General features: G+C 38.8%; 1 protein-coding gene across 2 annotated transcripts in view; it reads left to right on the top strand.

Annotated features, from left to right (window-relative positions):
• The window catches only part of vps53 (VPS53 subunit of GARP complex), a 274,043-nt gene that overhangs the window by 24,869 nt on the left and 222,826 nt on the right, over positions 1–26,348 (top strand). For both annotated transcript variants that reach the window (XM_059973414.1, XM_059973415.1), the window contains exon 4: positions 13,913–13,979. In XM_059973414.1, coding sequence (XP_059829397.1) covers positions 13,913–13,979 — 67 coding nt within the window. The remainder of the gene's footprint in view (positions 1–13,912; positions 13,980–26,348) is intronic.

Below are 26,348 nucleotides of genomic sequence, written 5' to 3' on the forward strand. Positions count from 1 at the left end.
GCTCAACCCAGCACAGATGGAAGGTATGCAAGGAGCCAGCCAGATTACAACCCAGGACCACTGGCCTCAAAGTCCAGTGTGTATGCTACTACACTGATGGCTGGCTATTATATTTGATGCGGTCAGTGGTAAACTAGGACATTTGTGTGATACTGGCAGGAAAGGTCAAGAAGAAGTATCATTTTACTTTAAGTAATGTAGTTCCAAAAGTCAAAATTTAAGTTCAAGTACAATATTTATGAAAAGGATAATGCCTGGTGACCATTAAAGGAGTTTGTGGAATTATTACAGAATGTTTTTGCAATTTTCACGATTGTATCTAATGTGAATTAAAGTCTTTCTGCAGAAATTAAATTTAGTATCAAAGTACATATATGTCACCTTATACTACCTTGAGATTCATTATTAAAGGCTACAGATTGCGAGGATAGCAGTTCAGAAGATGTATAAGATGTTCCTATATGAAGCATGCTTAAATGTCATCTACTTATTTTTGAGAATTTTACTGCATGAAATGGTGTGTATTATAAATAAAAACTAAAGGTTTTATTATTATTTTCAGCATATAGTGAAGCAAATCATGTTTGTCAAAAAAAATTCTGGCAATCAAATAAACTGCTTAAAAGACTGATGCTGTAACTTGAAGTTATCAAAAGGAATTAACTTGGTGGAGAAATCTGAGAGTTGTTTGTGTCCTTTTAATTAATCACTTCAAAGAGGTCAAAGTGAGTCTAAGGTCATGAACGGTTTCCAAAGTGTACGGTGTTAGGGTCACTTGAATTTATCAGAGAGGATTTGTAAGGCATTGACAAGAGGTAATGAATTAGGGCACACTGGAATTCCATTTCTGCTGGAGACTTGTGACATTTATCCGTTCGTCAGAATTGCTTGTGTTAGCATTGCCTCTGTGTTCAGAGGTGGCGACAGGTTTACTTTCCATTTTATAAAGTGCCTGCGTATTGTCTCTTTAAAGCAGTAGTTATATAATTCCTTCAGTTTTAGAACACTGTAAACATGATGACGTCTGTACAGTGACTGGCTTCCCACCCCAGGGAAGGATCCCTACCCTTCCATCGGAAGGCATTTTGACACGCAAACATGAGGCAGAAAGTACAAGCACCACATTCCTTTGCGTGAGGAGAGATGCTGCCCTTGAGTGTTTAAATTGTGGGGCCCAAGAATTCAAACTGCATTAAAAAGCTATGAGTTGTTGAAATGAAGCATTTGCTTTAGGTGCTTGCTATTCCCTCCCAGCTACCTGGCCATGAGTGTTCTGCTGCCATCTCCTGTAACTAGAAAGCAGATGTTTTAAATGAGAGATCATTCTCCTCACAATTACAGTAGTTGATTAGTATTTGTCTGAGAAACACCATTCTTACAGAAGAAATCATGATTAGTAAATAAATCTCAAAAGGCATGGTAGCTTATGTGTATATATCCACCCAGATATTTTATAGTGACATGGGCTTATTTGAGAGTCACTCCAGTGTTTCAATGAATTTTTGAAAGTCCCATTTGTACTATTTACATTAGATGGTTTTATATATAGTGTAACGGTGTGATTTATTTGTAAAGCTACCTTTTTAAGTCAATAGATAGTTCTGAACTTTTGTCATTTCAGAAACACCTAGTTTTTAGCGTTTTTATGCGGTCTACATCTTGTATTTGCTTTTTAGTCGTTTTTATGTCTAAAAGTTTGGACATGTGGTGAAAAGCAAAGAAGATAATGAACTGCAAGAAGACACATTCTAGGAGAATGAGCAGACAAGTAACAAATGAAATTTTAGAGAGAGAAGTGTGAACCTGGATGCTTTAGCAGAAAGAATAAGAATATAGACTGAATGGCATAATTCTAAAAGTGGGCAGGAACAGGGAAACCTAGGTGTTTGTATCTGTGTTCATTTTTGAAAGTGACAGGCATGTTGAAAGAGTAGTGAATAAAACAAATAGAATCCATGGACTCCTAATTAAAGGCATGGAGGACAGAACTCGGGAAGGTATGTTGGACCTGTATAAAACAGTGAAGTATTGCAACCAGTGTTGGTTATCTAATGATTCGGGAAGTATGTAGAGGTCATAGCAATGGTACAGAAAGGATTAACTAAAATTGTGTCAGTGATGATAGATTTCAGCTCTAAGCTTAGACTGAAACACTGGTGGGGGAAGGGGAAACAGTGGTTTGTTCTTCTTGAGGGAGAGAAGATTCAGAGAATGTTTGATGGAACTATAGAAGACCATAACTTGAATAGATAGAATACATGTGCTGGTTCACATTAGCAAATGGTTTATTGAGTGGAGTCACTTTAAAAATTTTATCTTAAAGATGCAAGAGGGATTGAGGCATAACGTTGTTTTATAGAAAGAGAATACATGAATTTAAGAAGTAGAAACAGAAGTAGGTCATGCAGTCTTTTGAGAACCTGTTCTATCATTCTTCAAGATCATAGATGATCTTTCAGTGCCATTTTCTAGCATTAGCTCTATATCCCTGTATTCTCTAAATGCTCAGAAATCTATCAATCTGTTTTTGAATGGAGGTAGCTAAAATCTTCCACAGCCACTTAGAACCATAGAACATTACAGCACAGAAACAGGCCTTTTGGCCCTTTTTGGCTGTGCCGAACTATTTTTCTGCCTAGTCCTACTGACCTGCACCTGGACCATATCCCTCCATACACCTCTCATCCATGTACCTATCCAAGTTTTTCTTAAATGTTAAAAGTGAGCCTGCATTCTGGGTAGAAAAATCCAACGATTCACCACACTATAAGTAAAGAAATTTCTCAATCTCACCCTACCCCGTATTGTCAAGTTGTACACAGGGTAGGGTGAGATTGAGAAATTTCTTTACATTTAGGTGTCAAACCTCACACATCAAACCTGCAATCCCTGAAACCAATGTAATGAATCTTTCTCCATAGCAAGCTGATCCTTTCTTAGGTAAAGAGAGTATTTATAAATTTGAAGCTCATTGTCTGTAGGGGCAATGGAAAGAGAACCATCAAGTACCGTAAGTTGCATAGCTCTGAGGAAGGTGTATGAGAGTGGGATTGCTCTACTAAAGCCAACATGGACTTGACAGGCCGAACAGTTACTACCTTTGCTGAAATGATATTGTGATATAGTTAAACAGTGGGTTCTTTTCTAACTAGTCCTAATTTCGTCTCATATTACTCCTCCATATTGCTTTTCTCCAAGTATTTACTCAAGTCTTTTAGAAAGGTTGTTTTCAGACAATATTTTCCAAGGATTAATTCCTGGTGAAGTTTTCCAGGCTTTTTGTTGCATGTGCTTATTACAGTAAAACTGTTGCGCTCAGAATGCCAATGTTTTCATTCAATATGCAGTCATCAGATAGTCAGCTGTTGCTTAGAAAATGTGTTAGGAGTTTTATTGCAAGGCTAACAAAGCTTCCAGTGAGGAGTAGCAAAACATTGCCTCCCTAACTACTTCTGGCCGCACTGTATTTAAGAGAGATTTGTTGCTTCTGCCCGCTTCCTCTGATTACAAACATAGAAGAAAAACGACTTATTTTTTAAAATTGTGCCCAACTTCTAACTCAGTGCAGTGGAAAAGTACAACTAGTGGGGAGGATGAACAGTTTCAAGTTGCTGGATGATCTTCAACATCTGTGAGGACCTTAGACCCAATTCGTTGATGAAATTACAAAGAAGGCATGCCAGCAGATATACTTCATCTGGAGTTTGAGGAGATTTGGAATGTCACCAAAGACCCTAGCAAATTTCTGCAGATGTAGGATGGAGAGCACTCTATCAATATGGACTATCATCACTCAGGAATTACCTCTCCGTATTACTGTGAAGTAGCCTGAAAACACACTCATTAAGAACAACTTCTTCCCCTCTGCCATCAGATTTCTAAATGGACCAAAAACCGATGAAAACTGCCTCACTATTTTGCTATCTTTTCATACTACTATTTTAAAAAAATGTTTCTTATTGTAACTTGCAATTTCTTTTGTATTGGACTGTACTGCTGTGGCAAAACTACAAATGCAGCGACATGTCAGTGATAATAAGCCTGATTCTGATTCAGTTGTGTTCCATGTAAAGAGCCACTCCCCAGTTTGAAAATGCAAACATGAGGAAATCTGTAGATGCTGGAAATTCAAGCAACACACACAAAATGCTGGTGGAACGCAGCAGGCCAGGCAGCATCTATAGGAAGCCCGAAACGTCAACAGTACTTCTCCCTGTAGATGCTGTCTGGCCTGCTGTGTTCCACCAGCATTTTGTGTGTGTTGCCAGTTTGAAAACCCGAGGTTTGTGGTACTGGTTACCCAAATTCTGAATTGCTTCTGCCATGTAACCTGGCTGGGAGTGTACAGGTGCAGCTGTTAAAATAGAAAACGGGCTTTTCTGAAATAAATTGATGAAGTAAAAGTGGCCTCAGAGTGGGCTTTTCATAGACTAATTAATCAATAGTACTGCACTTCCTGTTGGTCAGCTACTTAAAAGGGAGGGCTCAGAGAGCAGACTTCAGTGAAATAATGATACAACTGGCTGACTGCCTAGGAAAGCAAATCCTTCCACAGAGTAATGAATTAAATAAAATTGGTCTCTGGCTGACCAGTAACCCAAAACGTGGGAAGGGATTACTGAGAGACATGATCACACAGAACAATTTGAAAAGGTTCTTGTTGACAGTGGGGGGAAAATAGAAAAAAAAGCCTTTGAATTCTTCTGAAAATCTACAATTATATTGTGGCACTAAGTGTGAAGAAATTATGACCTAATAGTTATGTATTAACAGAAGTGCTCCAAACACCAGTTTCTAAGATAATGTTTTATATAGCATTGTGTTTTTGTGCTTATAATGCATATGTTCTTGGATTTGTCAAATAAAAGTATGAGTTGTGGCTGCGTGCATTTCAAATGCATTCTTTACTTGGGCATGGTGATGAAAAATTTATATGAATAACCTTTTTCTCTCCTCCCACGCTTCATACCTGTGAGGTGCCATATAGTCCCTGTGAGGCTGAAATGTCAATAAAATGCACTGCAAGGCTTTGTAATTTAAATTCTACAATGCAGTCTGTTTGTTTCTTACAGCTGACAAGTCACTGAGTTCTTGTGTGGCTACAATTGCTTTGTCTGGTAATCAGGGCTATAGAAACAGGGCTATCAATTCAGTCTGTTTCTTGATGCATTTATCTAGATAATGGTTAATTATAATGGACCCTGTAGAAATATCTAAATTCAAATCCTAGGAACAGAATGTGCAAAATTTGATAACTACATTGCTGAATTAACAAATAGCTTATATGCATATAAAATATATACAGTCAGTGGCTACTTTATTAGGTACTTCCTGTGCCTAATAAAGTGGGCAATGTGTGTATGTTTGTGGTCTTCTGCTGTAAACCATTCACTTCAAGGTTCAACGTGTTGTGTGTTCAGAGGTGCTCTTCTCCACACCACTATTGTAATGCATGGTAGTTGACTCACCTTCCTGTCAGCTTCAACCTGTCTAGGTATTCTTCTCTGACCTCTCCCAACCACAGAACTGCCACTCATAGGATTTTTTTTGGGGGGGGGGGGTTTGCACCATTTTCTGTAAACTCTAGTTCCCAACCTGGGTTCTACAGTCCCGCTGTTTAATGGTATCAGTCCATGACATAAAAATAAAAGGTGGGAACCCCTGCTCTTGAGACTGTTGAGTGTGAAAATTCCAGGAGATCAGCTGTTTCTGAGATACTCAAGCTACCCTGTCTGGCACCAACAGTCATTCCATGGTCAGAGTCATTTAGATTACATTTCTTGCCCATTCTGAACAATAACTGAACCTCTTGACCATGTCTGCATGCTTTTATGGATTGAGCTGCTGTCGCATGATTGGCTGATTGGATGCTTGCATTAATGAGCTGTTGTACCTAATAAAGTGGCCACTGAATGTATAATCAATGTTACAATCAAATAAACAAGGTAGGCATGAGCTTCATGTTCATGCTCTTATTTTATCCTGATAGCTTTTGATTCAAATTTTTAAGTTTGCCTCTTTTGGGAGCTTCTTTTCAACTCTTTTACGGTGTATTGAATATCATTTCTGTAATTGTTTTTCTCTGACTTAAAGTGATGTTGTCAAATTATTTTTCATTTTTGAGACTACTGGTCTTTGATATATATGACAAAAAAGGAAAAAGTCATTGCTACTGCATGCAGACCTCTGGACTGTTGATGGGTTTTGCATGTGCTGTTATCTTATTCTACTATTGCAACTTTCTTTAAGTGAATTACATGTCCCTCTTGTCTCTTCACATGAGCTGAACCATCATTCAGTGCCATTTGCTTCTGCACACCTGTGGTTGTAGCTGTACATTTATTGATGTACATAAATTTAGAGAAACTACAAGGTCTGAACTATGACTTAAACTTGTGACCCTTATGAACTATGGGATGTTAATTATGTTTTAAAAATTATAGAAACTTTCACTGTTTTGTTTCCCATGACCTACAGATTAAGGTTTTTGCTGACATTCGCTAATATTCTGCAAAGCTTGGGTGGAAAGTTATTTTTATGTGCAAATCATCTAGTTTCTCCCCAGGCCACATACAGTGAGAGATTGAACTGTTCTATTCCCCCGGCAGCAAAACTGAGCATGTCCTTTGCTGAACATCAGGGCACTTTATGTTGAAGGCCGTCCTGTTATGGTGTGAGATTTTTGAAAGGACTTCCTATCCTTTTGCATTCTGCTGACCTATGCCAGAAATTTGAAGGATCCCACCCACACTGCTCATGGGCTATTTGTCCCACTCCCATCAAGGAGAAAGCCACATAGCATCTGATGTCCGGACCACCAGACTCAAAAACAGTTACTTTCCCCATGCAGTAAGGCTGATCAACAACACCAAGCACTCATCCACCGTCCCACCACTACTTTATCATTTCCAATGTACAGACACTGCTGTACCTACTGTCAATTTATATACATACAATCAATGTACACTGTCTTGTTTATTGATTGTTATCTTATTATTATTACATTCTTTATCTTATTATGTTTCTTTTGTGCTGCATCGGTTCTGGAGAAATAATTATTTTGTTCTCCCGTACACTTGTGTACTGGAAATGACATTAAGCAATCTTGAATCTTGTACTAAATCACCTGAAGCTGCTTTCAGATTCTCAAAGGCTTATGGACAAAATTAACCTTTCTTCCCCAAGCAGCAGCAATGTGTAGGAATATGCTAAAAATATTGTATTGTACTTAAATACACACAAATGAACTAAAAGTAAGAGCAGGTCACTGAAGCTGATCTAATTGGAAATGCAGCTGCTTGTTCTTGATGACTTGCAGATCATTAATTAACAAATATCTATTTACCTCTGCTATAAAACTATTCAAAGACTCTGCTTATACTGCACTTTGAAGAGAGTTCCAAAGATGTAAATCCTCAGAGAGGAAAAAGATACCTTATTTTATGTATTAAATTGGGCAATGCCTTACTCCAGGGGTTCCCAGCCTTTTTTATGCTATGGACCCCTGCTATTAACAGAGAGGCCCATGGACCACAGGTGGGTAACCCTTCCTTAATCTTACAGAGTTGACTCCAAATTCTTCTACACTGTAAAGATCCATCAAGATCTCCTGCATTTCTGTTGTCTCCTCTGACTCTTCTATATTTGCAGATATAAGCTGAGCCAGTCCAACCTTACCTCTTAAGATGACCTAACCATTCAGGTATTAGTCTGATAAACTTTCTCTAAACTGCCTCCAACACTTAAAAAGTTTCCTTCCTTAAATAAGGAGACTTTTTTTCTTCATTCTTGGGTTTTGTAGATTCTGAACTGACTAGTGAAGCTGAGTGTGGGTACCCTGGGGCAGGGGTGGCAGATGGCTGGGTAATTTCTGAGGTGGTCCACTCCTACTGCAATGGGCATCTTGAAGTTTTCAATACCATCCCAAATGATCCTTCTCTATCTTCAGAAGTCTTGGGCCAGAGGTTCATTGGGGTCAATGGGGATGTTGCACTCCAAGAAGTCTTGGAACACATACTTGTATCTTTGCCTGACGATATTCTCCAACAACCAAGCTTACTATTGTGTCAAGGAATGATGTGGCCTGCCTGACCCAGCTCAGCCATCAACACTGGAGATGTTTACTTATCCTTCTAGTAAATTTGGAAAACTTTCCTAGACAACATTGGAATAATTTCCAGTTCCTTGATGTCTGTTGTTGGTAGCTCAAGAAACAGAAGGTAAGGATTACAGGTGCTCGGTAGACTGTATGATGGATCTTGCTTTTCAGATATCTTTTACTCAACAGCTAAAAGGCTGTCTATTGAAGGCAGCAGTGAATTTCATCACTAAGATTTTATCATGTACCTCTTCCGTGCACAGTGTAGTGATTTAATCTATATGAACAATATGCAAGACAAACGTTTCACTGTATCCTGGTATATACAACAAAAATAAACCAATTCCAGGCAGACACTGAAACATTTATCCCTCCTGTTGATGTCCTGCTGTCCAGCCTTTCTTCTATCTATGACAACATATTAGCTCCCATAAAATGTCTTCTTAATTTATTCTTTGAAAATCTAGGTACCTATGATATATCCATGGTAGATAGCAACTAGCATAATGTTTTATGGTGCCAGTGATCAGGGTTCAATTCCTGCAGCTGTCCGTAAGGAGTTTCTGTGTTGTCCTAATGACTGTATGGGGTACCTCCAGGTGCTCCGGTTTCCTCCCCACGTTCCAAGGCGTACGGGTTAGTAAGTTGTGGAAATGCTATATTGGCAGCGAAACCATGGTGAATCCTGCAGGCTGCCCCCAGCACATCCTCGGACTGTGTTGGCCATTCTACTGACCTCGTAGTGTGTACGTACAAAGCTATACAGTGAGTTTAACACTTTCTCAAAAACTACCCGAGATGGAAGGTTCTAATGAGAATTTTTACTTGTGAAACTGCAGAAAGTAAAATATGTATTAAATTCGACACAGTATCATTGCATGCCTGAATGTACTAATACTGTCGGTTACTCTCACAAATGGTGTTAACCAAGGTAATAAACATATGCAATACACCATAACAATGCAGTGTAAGCAAGAGAAAAGTTATGGCGCAACTATATCTTAATGATAGATAAAAGTAATGTTTCTTTCAAAATATTTCTGTTAAATGTTTACCAATATTACCAAAAACAAAACAAGACTTACAGATATTGCTGTTTCAAGGGCAAATAAAAAAAGGATAGAGATGTGTGTCTTTCCACCAAGTGCTTCAATTCGAATTCAGAAACAAACCTGTGAAAACTACCCCACGCAGGAAATGATAAATGATAAAAACAACTTGTGTATAAGAAGTGATGTTCGTACAAAACAAACTGCACTTCTAGACACCAGAACAGTCATTAACACAAACAACACATTTCACTGTATGTTTTGATGTACATGTGACAAAATAAAGTTAATCTGACCTTTCTAAAAATCCATGGTTTTCGTTATCCCAAAATGAGAGATCCTAAATATATGATGGTCACCAATACATGTAATAAGGAATTCAGAATGAACTTCTTTTCTCAGAAATAAAAACAAGCAACTGCTGTATGACTTGGTCAGGCAGTATCTGTGGAAAGAGAAGCAGTTATTGTTTCGGATGGAAGCCCTTAATCAGAACTGAGAAAGAGAGAAAACAATAGTGGGAAGGGTTGAGCATGTGAGACAGCATGGCTTAATCTGGCATCTGAATAACAGATTCACTTCTGTAAGTATCACTTCTTTGTCTGTGCAATGTGTTGATATTGAGAAACCTATGGGACATGCCGAGCAGGTTGTTCTATACAAATGCGAGGGGGTGGGGGTGGATAGTGTGGGCAAAGGCACAGAGACTACAGATGTTGGAATCTGGAGCAAAAGCACAAGGTAGTGGAGGAACTCAGTGGGTCACACAGCATCAAATGGTTAAGAGGTGTTCAGAAGGATACGGGTGAAATGTGGGTAAATGGGACAAGTTTGGTGGGCACAACGGTAAGAGCAGGTTTGGCAGAAGGGCCTGTTGACATGCTTTGTTATTCTGTGACTCTGATTCTGGAGGGGGGATGGACAGTTAACTTTTCAGGCTGAGAGCCTTCATCTGGGAAGCTGTACTCACATCATTCTACAGATAAGCAGTACAGAGCATCCTAACGAGCCGCATCACTGCGTGGTGTGGAAACTGCACTGCGGCGAACCGTGAGGCTCTACAACGGGTTGTCAAAACTGGCCAATCTATCACCGGCACCAGCTTACCCACTGTCAAGGATATATGAACAGAAAGGTGCCAGTAACGTTATGAAGGATCCCACCCACTCTGCTCAAGGGCTTTTTATCCCACTCCCATCAGGGAGGAGGCCATGTAGCATCCATGCCAGGACTCCGAGACTCAAAACCAGTTACATTCCCCAATTAATAATGGTGATCAACACCTCCACCCACTAGCCCACCCCTGGACACCCCAGTTGCCAATACTTTATCATTTCCTGTCATTCACCTTATATACAGGCACTCCTGTGCCTAGTGTCACTTTATATTTTGTTCCCCTTTACACATGTGTGCTGGAAATGACATTAAAGAACCTCGAAACAAAACTGACTCAAAATAACAGGCAGAAATGGTCAGTTCTAATACAGATAGCTTTCTGTCTTTCCTATGGAGGGAAATGGACAGATGCTGTTTTGGGTTGTGATCCTCTTTGAAGAAGAGTCCTGGGCTGAAACATTGATTGTCGATTTCATTCCATAGGTGCTGCCTGATTCACCGGGTTCCTGTTGCTCCAGATTGCCAGTATCTGCAGTGTTTCTTGTGTCTTCTCTCTTTCCTATTTCAAATGAAGGGTTCCTGACCAGAAACATTAACAATTTCTGCAGGTGCTGCTTGGCTTGCTGAGTATTTCTAAGCATTTTCCGTTTTTCTTTTACCTGCGTCTCCAAGTTTTTTTTTCATTTTTCTTTTCACAGAATGTTAAGAACGTGGAACTCACTCACAAAGTGTATTACTGCATTTCAATAGAATCTGGTTAAGGCTTATTTTTTAATTAGTTATTGAGATACAGTGTGGAATAGGCACTTCCGGCCCTTTGAGCTCCACTGTTTTGTGATCCCCGATATAACCCTAACCTAATCTCAGGTCAATTTACAACCCGAGGGAGAAAGGAATAGAAGAGCATATAGAAGGAATAGAAGTGAGTTATAAAATGGCAGGAGGTTCGTGTAGACCAGAAACCCATCAGTCTAAATGGCTTGTTTCTGGGAAAATTCTATGCTATACATGTTTTTGAAGGTAGTTGGTGTGGGAAAGATAGGGAAGGAACATTGCATCAAAGAATACCCTGAGCAAAATATCTGCATAAAGTGGAGTAATGAAATCTATCAGAACATTTGAGTACTGTGGTATCTCTATAACAAAGAACCCCTTTAATCAGAGAAGGGGATCTAAATAAGAATGTAGGGTATGAATCAAAACAACAGATGCTGATTCTTGGTGTAAATGATATGGAAGGTTCCTGGTTTAAAAGCTTGTCTTCAGAGGCAGTGCTATCAACGAGGTTTCCAGAGGACACAGATTAATCCAAAAGCCTGCTGTTTTTAGACTCCATTTATTCTAACCTGGTCTTTGTTGTTGGTTGTTTTTCTTCCCCCCCCCCCACCATGAAACCTCTTTTTGAACAAATCCCCAGGTCTTAGATTTCTGAGTTTTCCACCCTTATTTCCTGCAGTTAGATTAATTTTTTTAATCTGTAACTGAAATTTAAAAAAATGTTTCTGATGTCTAAAGTTACCATCTGTATAGTCACGTGAAAACAGTACTAGGCTGTAGGCATAACTAATTTGAATTTGGAGTTGGGAGGAAATTAAACTGAAGGCCCCGTAGGATTGTGTTGCATTTTGGTGTCAAGTTGCCATTGGTTTCATTGTTCTATCTTATTGCTTCACATGGGAGGAATTAGCTTTTATACCAATATCCTGTTTTTACCTACGTGTTCAGTTTGTTTAGTTGAATATAGTGTTGAATTCCACTGCTTTGAGGACTTTGAAGGATTCAAGGCATTTCCTTTGTTCATTAGCCTTCTAAAGTGAAAGTCTACAGAAAGATACAGCCCAGTCCATCACAGGCATAGCCCTCCCCAACATTGAGTACAGTTACAAGAAGGACTGCCACAAGTAAGCAGCATCCTTCATCAAGCACCCCCCCCCCCCCACCCACCATACAGGTCATGCTCTCTTCTCACGATCGCCATTGGGAAAGAGATACAGGAGCAAGAAAATGAATCAAGGTAGTATATGGTGACATATATAGAAGGTATCTAATGAAGTGGCCACTGAGTGTGTGTTTGTGGTCTTCTACTGCTGTAGCCCATCCACTTACAGGAACATCCCTCACCAACGACTCCCACCATCTAAGACATGCTCTCTTCTGACTGTGGTCATCGAGCAGGAGGTACTGGAGTCTTGGATCCCACACCACCAGGTTCAGCAAGTTATTACCCTTGAACCCTCAGGCTCCAGAACCAGCATGGATAGCTTCACTCATTTCAGTGCTGAGTTGACTCCACAACCTATGGACTCACCTCCAAGGGCTCTACGAATATTGTTCTTAGTATTTTTTATTTAGTATTCTTTTTTGTATTTGCACAGATTGTCTCCTTTTGCACATTGGCTGTTAACCATATAACAATTACAGCACAGAAACAGGCCTTCTCGGCCCATAACTCTCCATTCCTTTCCTGTCCATATACCTATCTAATTTTTTGTTTTAAAATGACAATATCTAACCTGCCTCTACCACTTCTACTGTAAGATTGTTCCACACAGCTACCACTCTCTGAGTAAAGAAGTTCCCCCTCATGTTACCCTTAAATTTTTGCCCCCTAACTCTCAACTCATGTCCTCTTGTTTGAATCTCCCCTACTCTCAATGGAAAAGGCCTATCCATGTCAACTCTATCTATCCCCCTCATAATTCTAAATACCTCTATCAAGTCCCCCCTCAACCTTCTATACTCCAAAGAATAAAGACCTAATTTGCTCAACCTTTCTCTGTAACTTAGTTGCTGTAAATCTCCTCTGTACTCTTTCTATTTTGTTGACATCTTTCCTGTAATCCGGTGACCAGAACTGTACACAATTGTACACTAACTGTCCGATAGTTTTTGTGTGTAGGTTTTCACTGATTCTATTGTATTTGTTCTACTGTGAATGCCTGCAAGTAAATGAATCTCAGAGTAGTATATGGTGACATTTATGTACTTTGATAATTTACTTTGAACTTTGAGAATAATGCTATAAAAGTTTTTGAAATGGAAAGAGAGGCGAATTAAATTATCTCTAACTTTACAGGTTATAATAGGGTTCCATTCCTGAGAACTCTTCATAACCCGGACTGTCCATTAGTCAGAAATGGACAGAAACAGTGTAATGAGAGAACGAGTGGGCGTAGGAAAAGCAGCTGCCAGCCCGTCTCACTGATTTGGTGAGTGAACAAGTGAGGCTGCTCAGCGTTCCCACTTTGCCAAGCAAGACTCGGTTTCCGTTGTTGTGGCTCAGGCTGGGGTGGGAAAGAAGGCTCATGGAAATGCCCTGTTCCCATCCAGCAAAAGATAGCTCCAGACCCGCAATAGCCGACAAATCCATCCTCACAAGCCCTCATTTGTATTTATCTGGTGTCCATAAGTTAGGTGTTCAGGAGGACCTATAATATTGAATGCCAAAAATAAGAAAGGATTCTATGTTCTAACAAGCTGTCAGTTCAAAAATTCTCACACAAATGCTAAATACTTGAACATCTTTTCTATGTTTTGTAAAGTGCTGTTATACTACATTGTACAGCTTCTTGGCTATTGTACCATGTAAAAGAACTTGCCTAATAATAATATAAAAGTACCTGTTAAGCCTTGTGTTTTGTTTTGGCAGACGGTTGGATGATAACATTCGAACAGTAGTAAGAGGACAGACGAATGTAGGACAAGATGGCCGACAGGTAGGTAACCAAATTTTTTGATTTGGGCTCTTATAGTCTGTGTAATGCATTAAATCTCTACACATACCTGTATGAATACCTGCTGAATTAAATTTGATAGTATTTGATTAACAGATATTATTTGGAAAATTGATTGTTCCTTTGTACCTATGCTCTTCTGGCACTGAAATAGTATTGGTGAACAAGTGTAAGGAACAAACTACTTTTTGAAGTGTACGAGCTGCTGTATCTGATGTTGCTCAGGTTATTATGTGGGTAATCATAATGTTTGCATTTATTTCCACGAGGTCAAGACTTATACCATTCCTTGTGAACAAAATCTAAATTAAGTATGCAATTATTTCATGAATAATAATATTATTAGAGGTTTTTCTCCAGCCCTTTACCTTTCCTACCCACTTGGCTTCGCTTAACACCATCTAGTTTTTCCTCATTTCGTTCCCTACACCTTTTTATTCTGGCGGCTTCCTCCTTCCTTTCCAGTCCTAATGAAGGGTTTTGGCCCAAAAAGTTGACTGCTTATTCATTTTCGTAGGTGCTGCCCGACCTGCTGAGTTCCTCCAGCATTTTCTGTGTGTTGCTTTGCATTTCCAGCATCTGCAGAATCTCTTGTGTTTAAAACTATGCAGTTTAAAGTTACCAATAAAAAAGTACGCACTGAAAATAAATCATGCATACAAAGATTAGATTTGATATTCTATAGTTCTGTTACACAGGTATGTAACCTATGCACAACATGTAAATATACTTAATTCCAATTTTGAAGTGTTTCAGAATGCAAATTATTTCTTTATATTTGAGTATAGTTTAACATCTGCTCTGAGAATGGATTGGACACTTGCAAGTCCAAATGGGAAACACCCGAGACGATAGTGGAGAATGATAGAGCTGAGATCCTGTGGGACTTCCAAACACAGACTGATAAGCAGGTAGAGGCCAACCAATCAGACAGAGTGCAACTGGACAAGGAACAGAAGAAAGCAATAGTAATAGATGTAGCAATCCTGAATGACAGCAACATCAGGAAGAAAGAATATGAAAAGTTGGAGAAATACCAGTGCTTGAAAGAGCAGATAGAAAGGACATGGAAGGTTAAAACCAGAGTAATCCCGGTGGTTACAGGAGCACTTGGGGTTGTGACACATGGACTCGGAGAGTGGCTCCAGCAAATCCCAGGGACAACATCTGAGTTCTTGGTCCAGAAGAGAGCACTACTAGGAACAGCAAGGATACTGTGCTGAACCCTCAAGCTCCCAGGCTTCTGATAGAGGACCCGAGATTGAGGGAAAATACATATTGAGAGAAAAAAATAAGTAAGTGTGTGTGTGTATATATACACAACCATGGGAAAAGCATTGCGTTTTGAGACTAAGATCAGCAAATTTTAGTTGTGCCTTGTTAATGCTGATATCAAAACTGTTTCGAACAGGGAATTGAAGATGCTCGAAATAAAAGATAGATCAGATATAATAATTGGCATCCAAAGGGTGGCGACATTTTCCTCAGCAGTCATTAATGTCACCTCAATTATAGGCAGTGTTAATTTTGAACTAATAATCTTATGTTGTTGTATGGAATTGCTGGATTCAGAGGCTTGAGTAGCATGACTGGATCTCCTTTTAGTTCAAATTATGTGGTCACACACCAGATGGAGAGATTAAAAATTCAACACAAAATTGAATATCAGGGGTAGATGGCCATTGCCTGGGACTTGTTTGATATGAAATGTTACCTGCTAGATACCTGTTGAAGCACTGCATGCTGGTGTGAACAGCTTCAATTTCTAACAAATTATGAGTTGAGTTGGTTGATTCCTGGGATGGCAGGACTTTCATATGAAGAAAGACTGGATCGACTAGGCTTATATTCACTGGAATTTAGAAGATTGAGGGGGGATCTTATTGAAGCATATAAAATTCTAAAGGGATTGGACAGGCTAGATGCTGGAAGATTGTTTCTGATGTTGGGGAAGTCCAGAATGAGGAGTCACAGTTTAAGGATAAAGGGGAAGCCTTTTAGGACCGAGATGAGGAAAAACTTCTTCACACAGAGAGTGGTGAATCTGTGGAATTCTCTGCCACAGGAAACAGTTGAGGCCGGTTCATTGGCTATATTTAAGAGGAAGTTAGATATGGCCCTTGTGGCTAAAGGGATCAGTGGGTATGGAGAGAAAGCAGGTACAGGGTTCTGAGTTGGATGATCAGCCATGATCGTACTGAATGGTGGTGCAGGCTCAAAGGGCCGAATGGCCTACTCCTGCACCTATTTTCTATGTTTCTATCTTTCAGCTGATATCGAGGAAGATCATGAGGAAGCATATAAAGCAGGGGTCCCCATCCTTTGGTCCATGGATCCCTTGCTTAATGGTTATGGTCTATGGCTTAAAAAGGTTGAGAACCCCTGATCTAAAGACAGTCGGACCTTGAATGATGGTGTTGTGTGGCATTTGACGCAATTGTTCACAATCTGTTCTTTGTTGCTCAGGAATTGGATGAAGTTTCAAGGCAGGAACAAATGACAGAAGAGCAGTGTAGGGTATTTGGCATTGCTTCTTCCAAGATTGCTTCACCGTTCAGAGATTGCTAAAAGCCATGGACTCATGAGTTCCTGCAGATACTGGAAATATTGAGCCAAACACACAAAATGATAGGGGAACTTAGCTTGCGGAGTTCTCCAGCATTTTGTGTGTTGCTGAAAGCCACGAGCTCTTCCCTGTGCAAACAGTGCACAGTGTAAAATTAAAGTGCATGGGGTTCCTGCATGTGGATGTCTGTCAGAGTGTAATACAGATTTGACATTGCTGCTGCAACATTAACATATCCTAAAGTAGGGGTTCCCAACCTGGTGTCTACAGTTAATGCTAGGGATCCATGTCATAAAAAAGATTGGGAACTCCTGTGCTAAAACAACAGTTTGGTTGCGGATGTAAAGAGAAAACTTTAATAATTGAATGCCTGTTTGAAGGTAAGTTCAGGGAGCACTTCTTCCTCGAGACCCTATTGAGAAACCTGTCTGAATTTAGGGCAGTACAGTAGCACAGCTAATCGTGCTGTTGCCTCCCTGTTCTGGCGACCTGGTTTCAATCCTGCCCTCCTGTGCTGTCTGTGTGGAGTTTGCATGCTCTCCCTCTGACGACATGTGTTTCCCCTGGAAGATCAGGTTTCTTCTCTAATTCCAAAGAGTTAGTAAGTTGATCTCTGTAAGATATCTCTGGCATAGGTGAGTGATTGAATGTAGGGAGAGTTGATGGGAAAAATAGGGCAAAAAAAAGATTACTGGTGTTGTTCAAAGGGCCTATTTCCATGCTTAATGATCATGACTGTAGGATATCTCTGATAAGCTGGATAAGGCCTTCTACTCTCTTTTCATGTATTCTGAATGTTCTCCTTAGTTTTCTTTCATCTCTAATGTCACGATATCTTGTCAGCCATTAGAAAAGCAGGGTGTCTGTCTCAGCATATGAAACTTATCCCATTGAGTCTGTTGCTTTAAGAATTCCTTCCATAGTGAGAATCTGTGGGTAAGATGTATTGCATCAGAAATTAGTTCAATAGCTTTGAAGCTCTGGGAATTGGTGTCTCTTTGTTGCAAGCGGCGTTCATTAGGAGATCATTTCTCGTGGCCCCAGAAAATGCTGGCATGTGTCCCTGGCATGTTATTGGTATGCATGTTAGAATTTTTAACTTGAGTTCATCCAGGTTCCTTCTGTGTGTTGCTCATGAATTTCCAGTATCTGCAGAGTCTCTTGTATTTGGAATTTTTAACCCATTGTTCTGGGGATAAAGGAAACAAGTCTTTTATCTTTCATAGCTCCAGCTGATCTTATAAACCTCAGCAGATATCACCCAGAGCATATTTTTTCAATATTGATGTGGTTTCTCTGGCAAAACCTAACATACTCCTGGAGAGGGCATCAGTGATCTGAGTCTTATGTAAATTTGAAGGGATAATTATTGTAAGCTGTAGAACTTGTGTAGATGAATAAGCTGTAATTGGTAAAAGGCTGTATAACAGACCTTTCAGGCCCTGATAACTGTACCATCTCTGGCAGTGGTGTAAATCCTGCAGGAAATGGAACCAAGAAAAAACAAACGAGGAATAGATCAGTTTACTATACTGTCTTCTTACATGTTACTACTTCCAGATGTCGGGTTTGCACAGTACAGAGCTTCCTTTGTTGAATTAACTGTGAGGTGACAGTCATCTACTGGCTTTTCCAAACCCCAGTGTCAGGAACAGACAGTGGATTATTTAGTCCAACAGGTACTTGTACTGGTCCCTTCCTATAATAATTGACAAATACATCATTTTTACACTAAAGAAGCTGAATTTCAATTTAAACTGATGGCAGGTTAATATTTCAGTCGCCTTTTTAAAAACAAGCACCATTTCATCTGAATTGGTGATTGATACTGGCAAGCCTCCATTTATTGCCCACTCTTTTGAAGCCTAAATAGTTGCCTTCTTAGCCACTGTCATACATTAAGAGTTAACCAACTGGGCAGGACTTATTTCTTATTGAAGATTATTGAAGTGTGCAGGGTTGAGAAATTTACATTTCATTTTGAGAAAAAAAGAATGACCTCCCTGAGGTCATTTTCTTCTGAACAACTAAGTCAGTAGGTGGGGGAAGGGGTGGTGGTGGGAGGGGGATGAAGGGAGGAGGACCAATGAAATTCATGGTCTAAAAGAATGACCAAAACACACCTTAGCAACTTTTTAAAAGTATCTGGATGACCACTTGATGTAGTGCAGCCTACCAAACCTCAGAAGGACATGGATAGTTGATAGTACAGATATAACTGCTTGAGTTTTCAGAACAAAAATAACGTACTTGTGCAGTAAATGGCACATTGGAAGCCGGAACTACCACAGATGTACATACACATGCATGTAGCTGCAGTCATCACAGTAAATGTGCCTGTAGGTAGCTAGCTCTATTAAAATGTGTTTTTAAGAATGCTTTTAAGCTTCAGTTTTTAAAACTATATTTAATAGCTTTCAGGGTTGCAATTTACTGTTAACATACTTATTTCATTGACTCCATCAGTAATCTTTGAAAAGTTGGCGTTAATATTATTGCAAATTTTATATTAAGTGCAAGGAGTATGGCTGAAATCTTCAACAAAAATTAATTATATTTTAACTGAACTTGACTGATGACTGTCAGTGGTTTGCTTCTCACACCTTTACTTGTTAATAGCCGTTCAACCAGTGCCCCTGCTCTCAGGCTAAAACACCCAGCTTGTTGGTGTGTTTACAAAATGAGAAATTTGGGTAGCATGCCTGAGTTGTAAGAAACCTTTATTATACAAAGCAAAATGTTACTATGGTACAGTTGATTCATTCGCCAGTGCTTAATATAAAAGCAATTTTCAAGACATCTATGGTAAAATTATTGATCATCAGACAAGAGTCTGAAGGAATTTCTCCCTATGCCACTTGTGTTAGAAACAGCAAGTAAGATGTTAGTTAATAACTAGATAAACACCTGTTGGTACTGATTGTTCCTAAAATGTAATGGTACAAGTCCTCAGTAAAACACAATGGTTTTTGAACAATCAGGCAATGTAGATATCAGATCAAGTAACCTTTTGGTAGTAGCTGTATAATCTAGGGCAGGGGTTCCCAACATAGGTAAAGGTCGGTTAATGGTAAAGGTCCATGGCATAAAAAAGGTCAGGAACCCCTAATCTAGGGTATAAGACAGGAATATATATTCAAAAGTTTAATAGAATCTTTTCATAATTTGTTCAGGTTTAAAATTGGTTGCGTTTACAGGAGTGAAGGAACAAGTTAAACATGATACAGTATGTCTTAGTTTCTTGTATTTTAACGTTGTAAATTTATATGAGTGTTTAGTCCTTTGTTTTTCTTTTTGGTGTCTTGGAATTAGGTGAATGAAATAAACGAGGTGTTTCTCCTACAAAGATATATCTATGGCAGTTGTATTCTCCTATGATAGACTGATAGGAAATAGCTTAAAGTCCCCATACTTTCAAAGTTCTGAAATGAACTGAGTTTCTTGCAAATTGGTTGGTAGTGGATAGAAACGTATTGGAGTATGGGAATGGCAGTAAAGTAGAACCAGCTTAAGTTTAATTCCTAAACAAAGTAATGAAGCAGCTGACATTATTTATTGTCTGTGAGAATTAATGTGTGATTAAAATACATTATTAAATTGTTATTAAAGCAAAATACTTTCATTAAATGTTTTGTACTTGTCCTGTGAACTTGGAGATACATAATTGTTAAACCTAACAATAGCAGTTGCTTCAAGATTATTCTTGTATATATAAAATCAGGATTTATTTACAGTAGTGTAAGGGTATATCCTTTAACTGAATGTGTTCTTAAAACAAGACTCTTTGTGCATGTTAATGATAATGTGTGATTGGTTTTAAACAGTTCTAAACTGTCCTTGCTTTTTTTTCAAATAATATATTTTAAAGGCTAGATTAAATTTAGTTTCTGTATGGCTTCTTTGAAGCAATATTTTTGTGTAAATGTGAGAGGACAGAGAGAAAATATTCAGGAAATATGTTTTTACTGAGTAGTTCCAAACTAAACACATTTCAACATAGGTCTGTAAAGGCAAATCTTTTGAAGTTAGATTCAGGAGCCATCAACAATAACATTCACCTTTTTGAGCATGGTCTATTGTAGATCATGTTTTTGGTGTGAATAAGAAGCAGATGTGATAGCTGACATGCGATGTTTTTGTCGCTAATATCATTACCTTTGGAATGGATATGTTGGAAGCAGTGGTTAAGGGTGAAGAGAAGTTCATCTATTGCTCCAGCCATTCCTATAATGACATTTTGCCTCTCAAGATGACAAATTAATATTTGACTAATTAATAGGAAGTGAAAATATGATATTTGAAACTTTTGCTTATGTATTTTTAAACCCTTTAACTCCCATGGAGTATTGTGCTGGCAAATCTTCCAGGTGTTATCATTTTATTATATCTGTGATTGGGAGGTTGTGTGAATCATTGTGCACAGCAGATTCTAGTGATAAATTAGACTTAGTTGCAATGAGAGCCTATGACTCTATAAAACCCTGCACACTGATGAGCATTGTGGTAAATCCTAGTGGAAAATGGAGGGGATTGCAGAGATCAATGGTAGCCAGTTTTCCCGGAGAAGTGGAAGGGAGTTGTGAGGAGGGGTAATCCTCCCTCAAAGTGGAAATCCTCTCTCAAAGTGGATATTGTCATCCTCAAGCTTTCTGTGCCTGAATGATCATGTGGGGAATTTACTGAACACAGGAGTACAAAGCCTCTTAGTGAAGTTTGGAATTATAAGATAGAAATCTTAGTTTGTGTGATTTTTTTTTCAATGCCAGCAGGTCCATGACAGGCTTCATAAAAAGCATTTCTTTTTGGTGCTTTTCACACCCTTATTATCCCATAGTCCTTTATATCCTTTGGAGGACTTGAGTATATTAAGGAATTTGGCAGCATATTTGGGCTTAGCAAGTTTTTTCCAAGTATTTTGGTTGAGGGTTATTAAGTGAGCAGGATTTCTGGGATAATTCACTTCAAGATCATTTATGGGCTGAGTTTAATATATAATCCACAATACTGTGGTGAAATGTCAACATTAATTTTGTTCAAATCTATGGAATGCCACATAAACCTACAATCTTCTTGCTCAAGTGAGAATGTCATTCCATTGTGCCACAGCAGAAAACTTGCAATCAAACCTGATTTTCTCTCTACCTAATATCTGCACACTTCCATTTATCATATATGCTGAATGTACTTGTGGTTTAACCTGAGACTTCCTGTATTATGGGCTGCTTTTGGAAGCAAACTAGAAGGAATCTCAATTTGGTTGTCATTATAGTTAAAAGTTTCCTCATTTCCATCAATAATTGAATTGTTTCCAGAGTGAACGGTATCCAGTGTCATGCAACATGGCCAAGGAGGTGCCAGTACCTTATTGTCCAAAGACCACCTACTGTATGTAACCCTAGCATTCATTTCCCATGAAAAACAGATGCTCCCTTGTTGTGTACAACTGTTGATAAAGCCTTGCATTTGTAAGGTTTGCAGTGAGCCATGTAAGTTCAAGATGAAATTTATAAAACGTTTCTCATTTCGTTTTGAAATCAGAACTGCTCCAAGTTCAACTGCTGGTTTTCATAGCACTATGATATGTGTAAAGTAATAGCAAGTTATTTTAATGAAATAATAGCTGACTGCAGAGATGAGGCTCTTCAAAATAAACTCCTAATACTACCATAGCTTAGGAGCATTTTGAGGGGGGCAGCTGGATATATTTTTCAATTCTTTCATTATGCAGTAAATGAATATTCCATGGTAGATTTGACCTTTGTTGTATGCCGGGACTTTTATCAAATATAAATTTTGTTACAAATTAAAATTATGAAGTACAAGAATATAAGTTTATATTCTTTGGGTTCTTTACATTAGCTTGTTTTCAAGAGCTGTAACTCGTTCTCAGTATTATTTCTCTTATTTATTATATTTTTATTGTATTTTTTCTGTTTGTCTTTTTCACTTTGTCAGTCTTTGAGTGTGGCTTTTCATTGATTCTATTGAATTACTTTGTTCCACTGTGAATGCTTGCAAGAAAATGAATCTCAGGGTAGTGTATGGTGGCATATACATCTTTCAGTCTTAAAGAAAAAGGTACTAGCAAAAAAGGACTGACATAATAACTACCCATCTCCCATCCCAAACTGAAGATATTTTAGTGTTTTTTTGTTGTTGCAATGGAATTTACTTTCAAGCTTTAAAATACATTTTTTAATCTCACTGATTATACAACAGGTTTTGATGTTCTATTATTTACAGGATAAGTATTGTAGTAACAGCAAACCTACATGCCTTTGCTGTGTTATGAGCCATAAAATCAGGAATAACCTGCTTTTCGTTTCCATTTATGTTGTTCAGTTTGTGCAGGTTGTTGGGATGGAAGTCTTATTTTCTTGTAAGAAACCACTCATTCTTCACTGCAAAATGAGTTTCAGTTGAGTGCAATTACACAGGACCAGAGTGCCCATAATTATGTGCTGTTTGGCACCATATTGATAGTCTCATTCAAGAAGCTAGAGATGTGTGAGTGTATCATCCTGAATTTGGTTTAGAAGGGTTTAAAAACAAAGCAGTGATTGGCTAGACTGGTTTATAATGGTTGTAGTGGCTAGGATTCCACATGCAGTATTAACCAGAAACATAAGCATAGTTTACGTTCAAGCCAAAGTAACATTGGAGCCAAGGGTTTACTGAGGCTACACAGTTTGTACATAACTTATTTATCAAAAATTTCCAAATTACACACTTAACAAAAAACATATTCTGTTATATATGACCTCTAAATGACTTTACGGGGATCGTTTTTTAAAATTAAAATATTTATTCATGTTATCACAAAGAACAAAAAAGACAAATTTGGCTTTGTATTCAACCAAGATAAATGTAGCCAATGCAAATGTAATTGTGATATGTGTTCTGAATCTGATACTCTGACTGCTGCACGTTGGCTCTCATTTTCAGTGCTGGTTTCAATCCATAAATTAGTAAAACAGGGGAGTAGGTCTGTTTTTGTAGGACAAGGTTACTGAAGTTTCCTATGATTTATATTTCTTTGCACTTTCACGTACTTTGTAAGGAAGCTGCCTCTCGGAATGAATTGGACAGTTTCATTGATTTGTGGAAGGACAGAGGAGCAAAAGAGAAACGAAAATGAGGTTGGGTTGGGTAGCCTTCTGTAGTCATTAAATGGCTAGTGATCTGCATTTTGATCACAAGTGATAGGACCTACCGCCTGACTGATTATATTTTATCCATCTGCCTCTTCCTAGACATCACAATGTCAATGAAGGGTGCTGGGCTGTGTTGTGATTGGGGGGAAAGTATATTGGGGGAGGGGTAGGAACTAAATTGGACTTTAGTCGAAAGGAATGTTAAGATGGAAACTTAAAAAGAGAATTCTTTGTCAGAATATTCCCTCCCTGGAAAACATGGCGATTATAATGGGTGGCTCCTTGTAACACCCAGCTATCTAAATTTAGAATTGGATTCCAAGCGACATAGTGAGAGTTTATGGCATGCAGGAACACAAGAAATTTAATGCTTTTGAAAATTAGAAGGTCAAGAGGTTTGTACCAGTGGGTCTTGTATTACAAGGCATGAGAACGTGCATGTCATCTTAAGAACAGTTCCACAAAGAAATTGTTATGTGCTTGTTTCTTAATGCCCAAATACACACTAACCATAAAAAGGATTGCCTTATTTTTATGCTGCCGTCAGAACTGGGACTCTGGTAATCAGACATTTTTAGGTGTTGGTTATAGCTTGTGGCTGTCTTGCCCCTTCACCTTGAGAAATGTGGAAAATCCGACACAGTGGAATGTGTTTCCTGTGCACAGTGAGTAGGCTGGGTCTCTGGTCCTGTAGTAAGCACTAAGTATTTTTCCACACGGTGAAAGGAGCATTCCTTCCCTAGCAGCCATCAGAGATCAAGGTTGTCTGTTTTTCAAGTAAATTGGTGTCAGAAAAGATTAAATTTATCTGTAAAAACGCTCAATAAAAGCAAGTTTAGGAAAAATAAAGTAATGCAACACACTGCTCAAGGAATTCAGTAATGTTAGGTTTATTGATTAAAAATCCAAATGCTTCATTACTTTCACTGAGGTAAAGTGTAGGATGTGTGATCTCTCTGGTCCTTTCAATTCCTTACCAGTCAGGCTATGTTAAAGGTGTCCCCTTAAAGCCCAAACTTATTGAACTGGATGAGTTGCAGTTTTTAGACTAGATGCCTGAGAAGCTGGTTCTTCTGGCTAGATTGTCTCATACTAGGGACACAGGCTCAGAAGAAGTAGTTGGAGATTTAGGGCTTGGATGAGGAAAAATTCCTTTACTCAGAATTGTGAATTTTTTTAAAGAGCATTTTCAAAACTCGAATCAATAGATTATTGGGCACTAAGGAAATGGTTAGGTGAGGGGATCAGGCAGAAATCTGAAAATGGATTGTTTGGTAATTGATTTGGAGAGCTTGGAGGATGAATTGGAATCAGGTTTATTATCACCAGTATGTGTTGTGAAATTTGTTAACTTAGCAGCAGCACTTCAATGCAATAAATAGTATAGAAGAAGAGAAAATAAATAAGTAAATCAATTACACTATAAGTATATAGAATAGATTAAAAATTGTGCAAAACTAAAAATAATATATACCTGTATTAAAAAAAAAGTGAGGTAGTGTTCACAGGTTCAATGTCCATTTAGGAGTCAGATAGTAGAGGGGAAGAAGCTGTTCCCAAATTGCTGAGTGTGTGCCTTCAGGCTTCTGTATCTCCTACCTGATGGTAACAGTGAGAAAAGGGCATGCCCTGGGTACTGGAGGTCCTTAATAATGGACACTGCCTTTCTAAGACACCTCTAAGGTGTCCAGGGTACTTTGTAGGCTAGTACCCAACAATGAGCCGACTAAATTTACAACCCTCTGCAGCTTCTTTCAGTCCTGTGTAGTAGCCTCTCCCCCCCACCCCCCACCAGACAGTGATGCAGCCTGTCAGAATGCTCTCCACGGTATAACTATAGAAGTCTTTGAGTGTATTTGTTGACATACTAAATCTCTTCAAGCTCCTAATGAAGTCTTGTCTTGTCTTGTTGCTGTCTTGTCTTCTTTATAACTACTTTGATATGTTGGAACCAGGTTAGGTCCTCAGAGATCTTGACACCCAGGAACTTGAAACTGCTCACTCTCTCCACTTCTGATCCCTCTATGAAGATTGGTATGTGTTCCTTTGTCTTACCCTTCCTGAAGTCCACAATCACCTCTCTCGTCTTGCTGACATTGTGTACAAGGTTGTTCCACTTGTTGCCATATCTTGCTCCTGGATGCACTCTTGTCTCCATCTGAGATTCTACCAACAATGGTTGTATCATTAGCAAATTTATAGATGATATTTGAGCTATGCCTAGCCACACAGTGATGGGTATAGAGTGATTGGAGCAGTGGGCTAAGCACACACCCCTGAGGTGCACCAGTGTTGATTGTCAGCGAGGAGGAGATGTTATCACCAATCCGCACAGATCATGGTCTAGGAAGCTGAGGATCCAATTGCAGAGGGTGGTACAATAACTTGCACTTAAGTTCTCATCTATTCTTGTATTCTGTTTAAGAATACAATGAAAGACTTGGGATAAGGGATTGGCTAATTAGGGCTTAGATGAGAAGAAATTCCCTTACTTTGGAGATTTATGAATCATGAGAATTTTCAAACCTGGAGGTCTGTGGATTCTTAGTAAGTACTTTGACTTGTCCCAGTGGCTCAGAAATCTTTTAAATGAATACCAGTGCCATGCATGCAAGGTGGGTCCTTCAGTGG

This window comes from Hypanus sabinus, chromosome 6 (genome assembly GCF_030144855.1).
Source record: "Hypanus sabinus isolate sHypSab1 chromosome 6, sHypSab1.hap1, whole genome shotgun sequence".
Taxonomy (NCBI): Eukaryota; Metazoa; Chordata; class Chondrichthyes; order Myliobatiformes; family Dasyatidae; genus Hypanus; species Hypanus sabinus.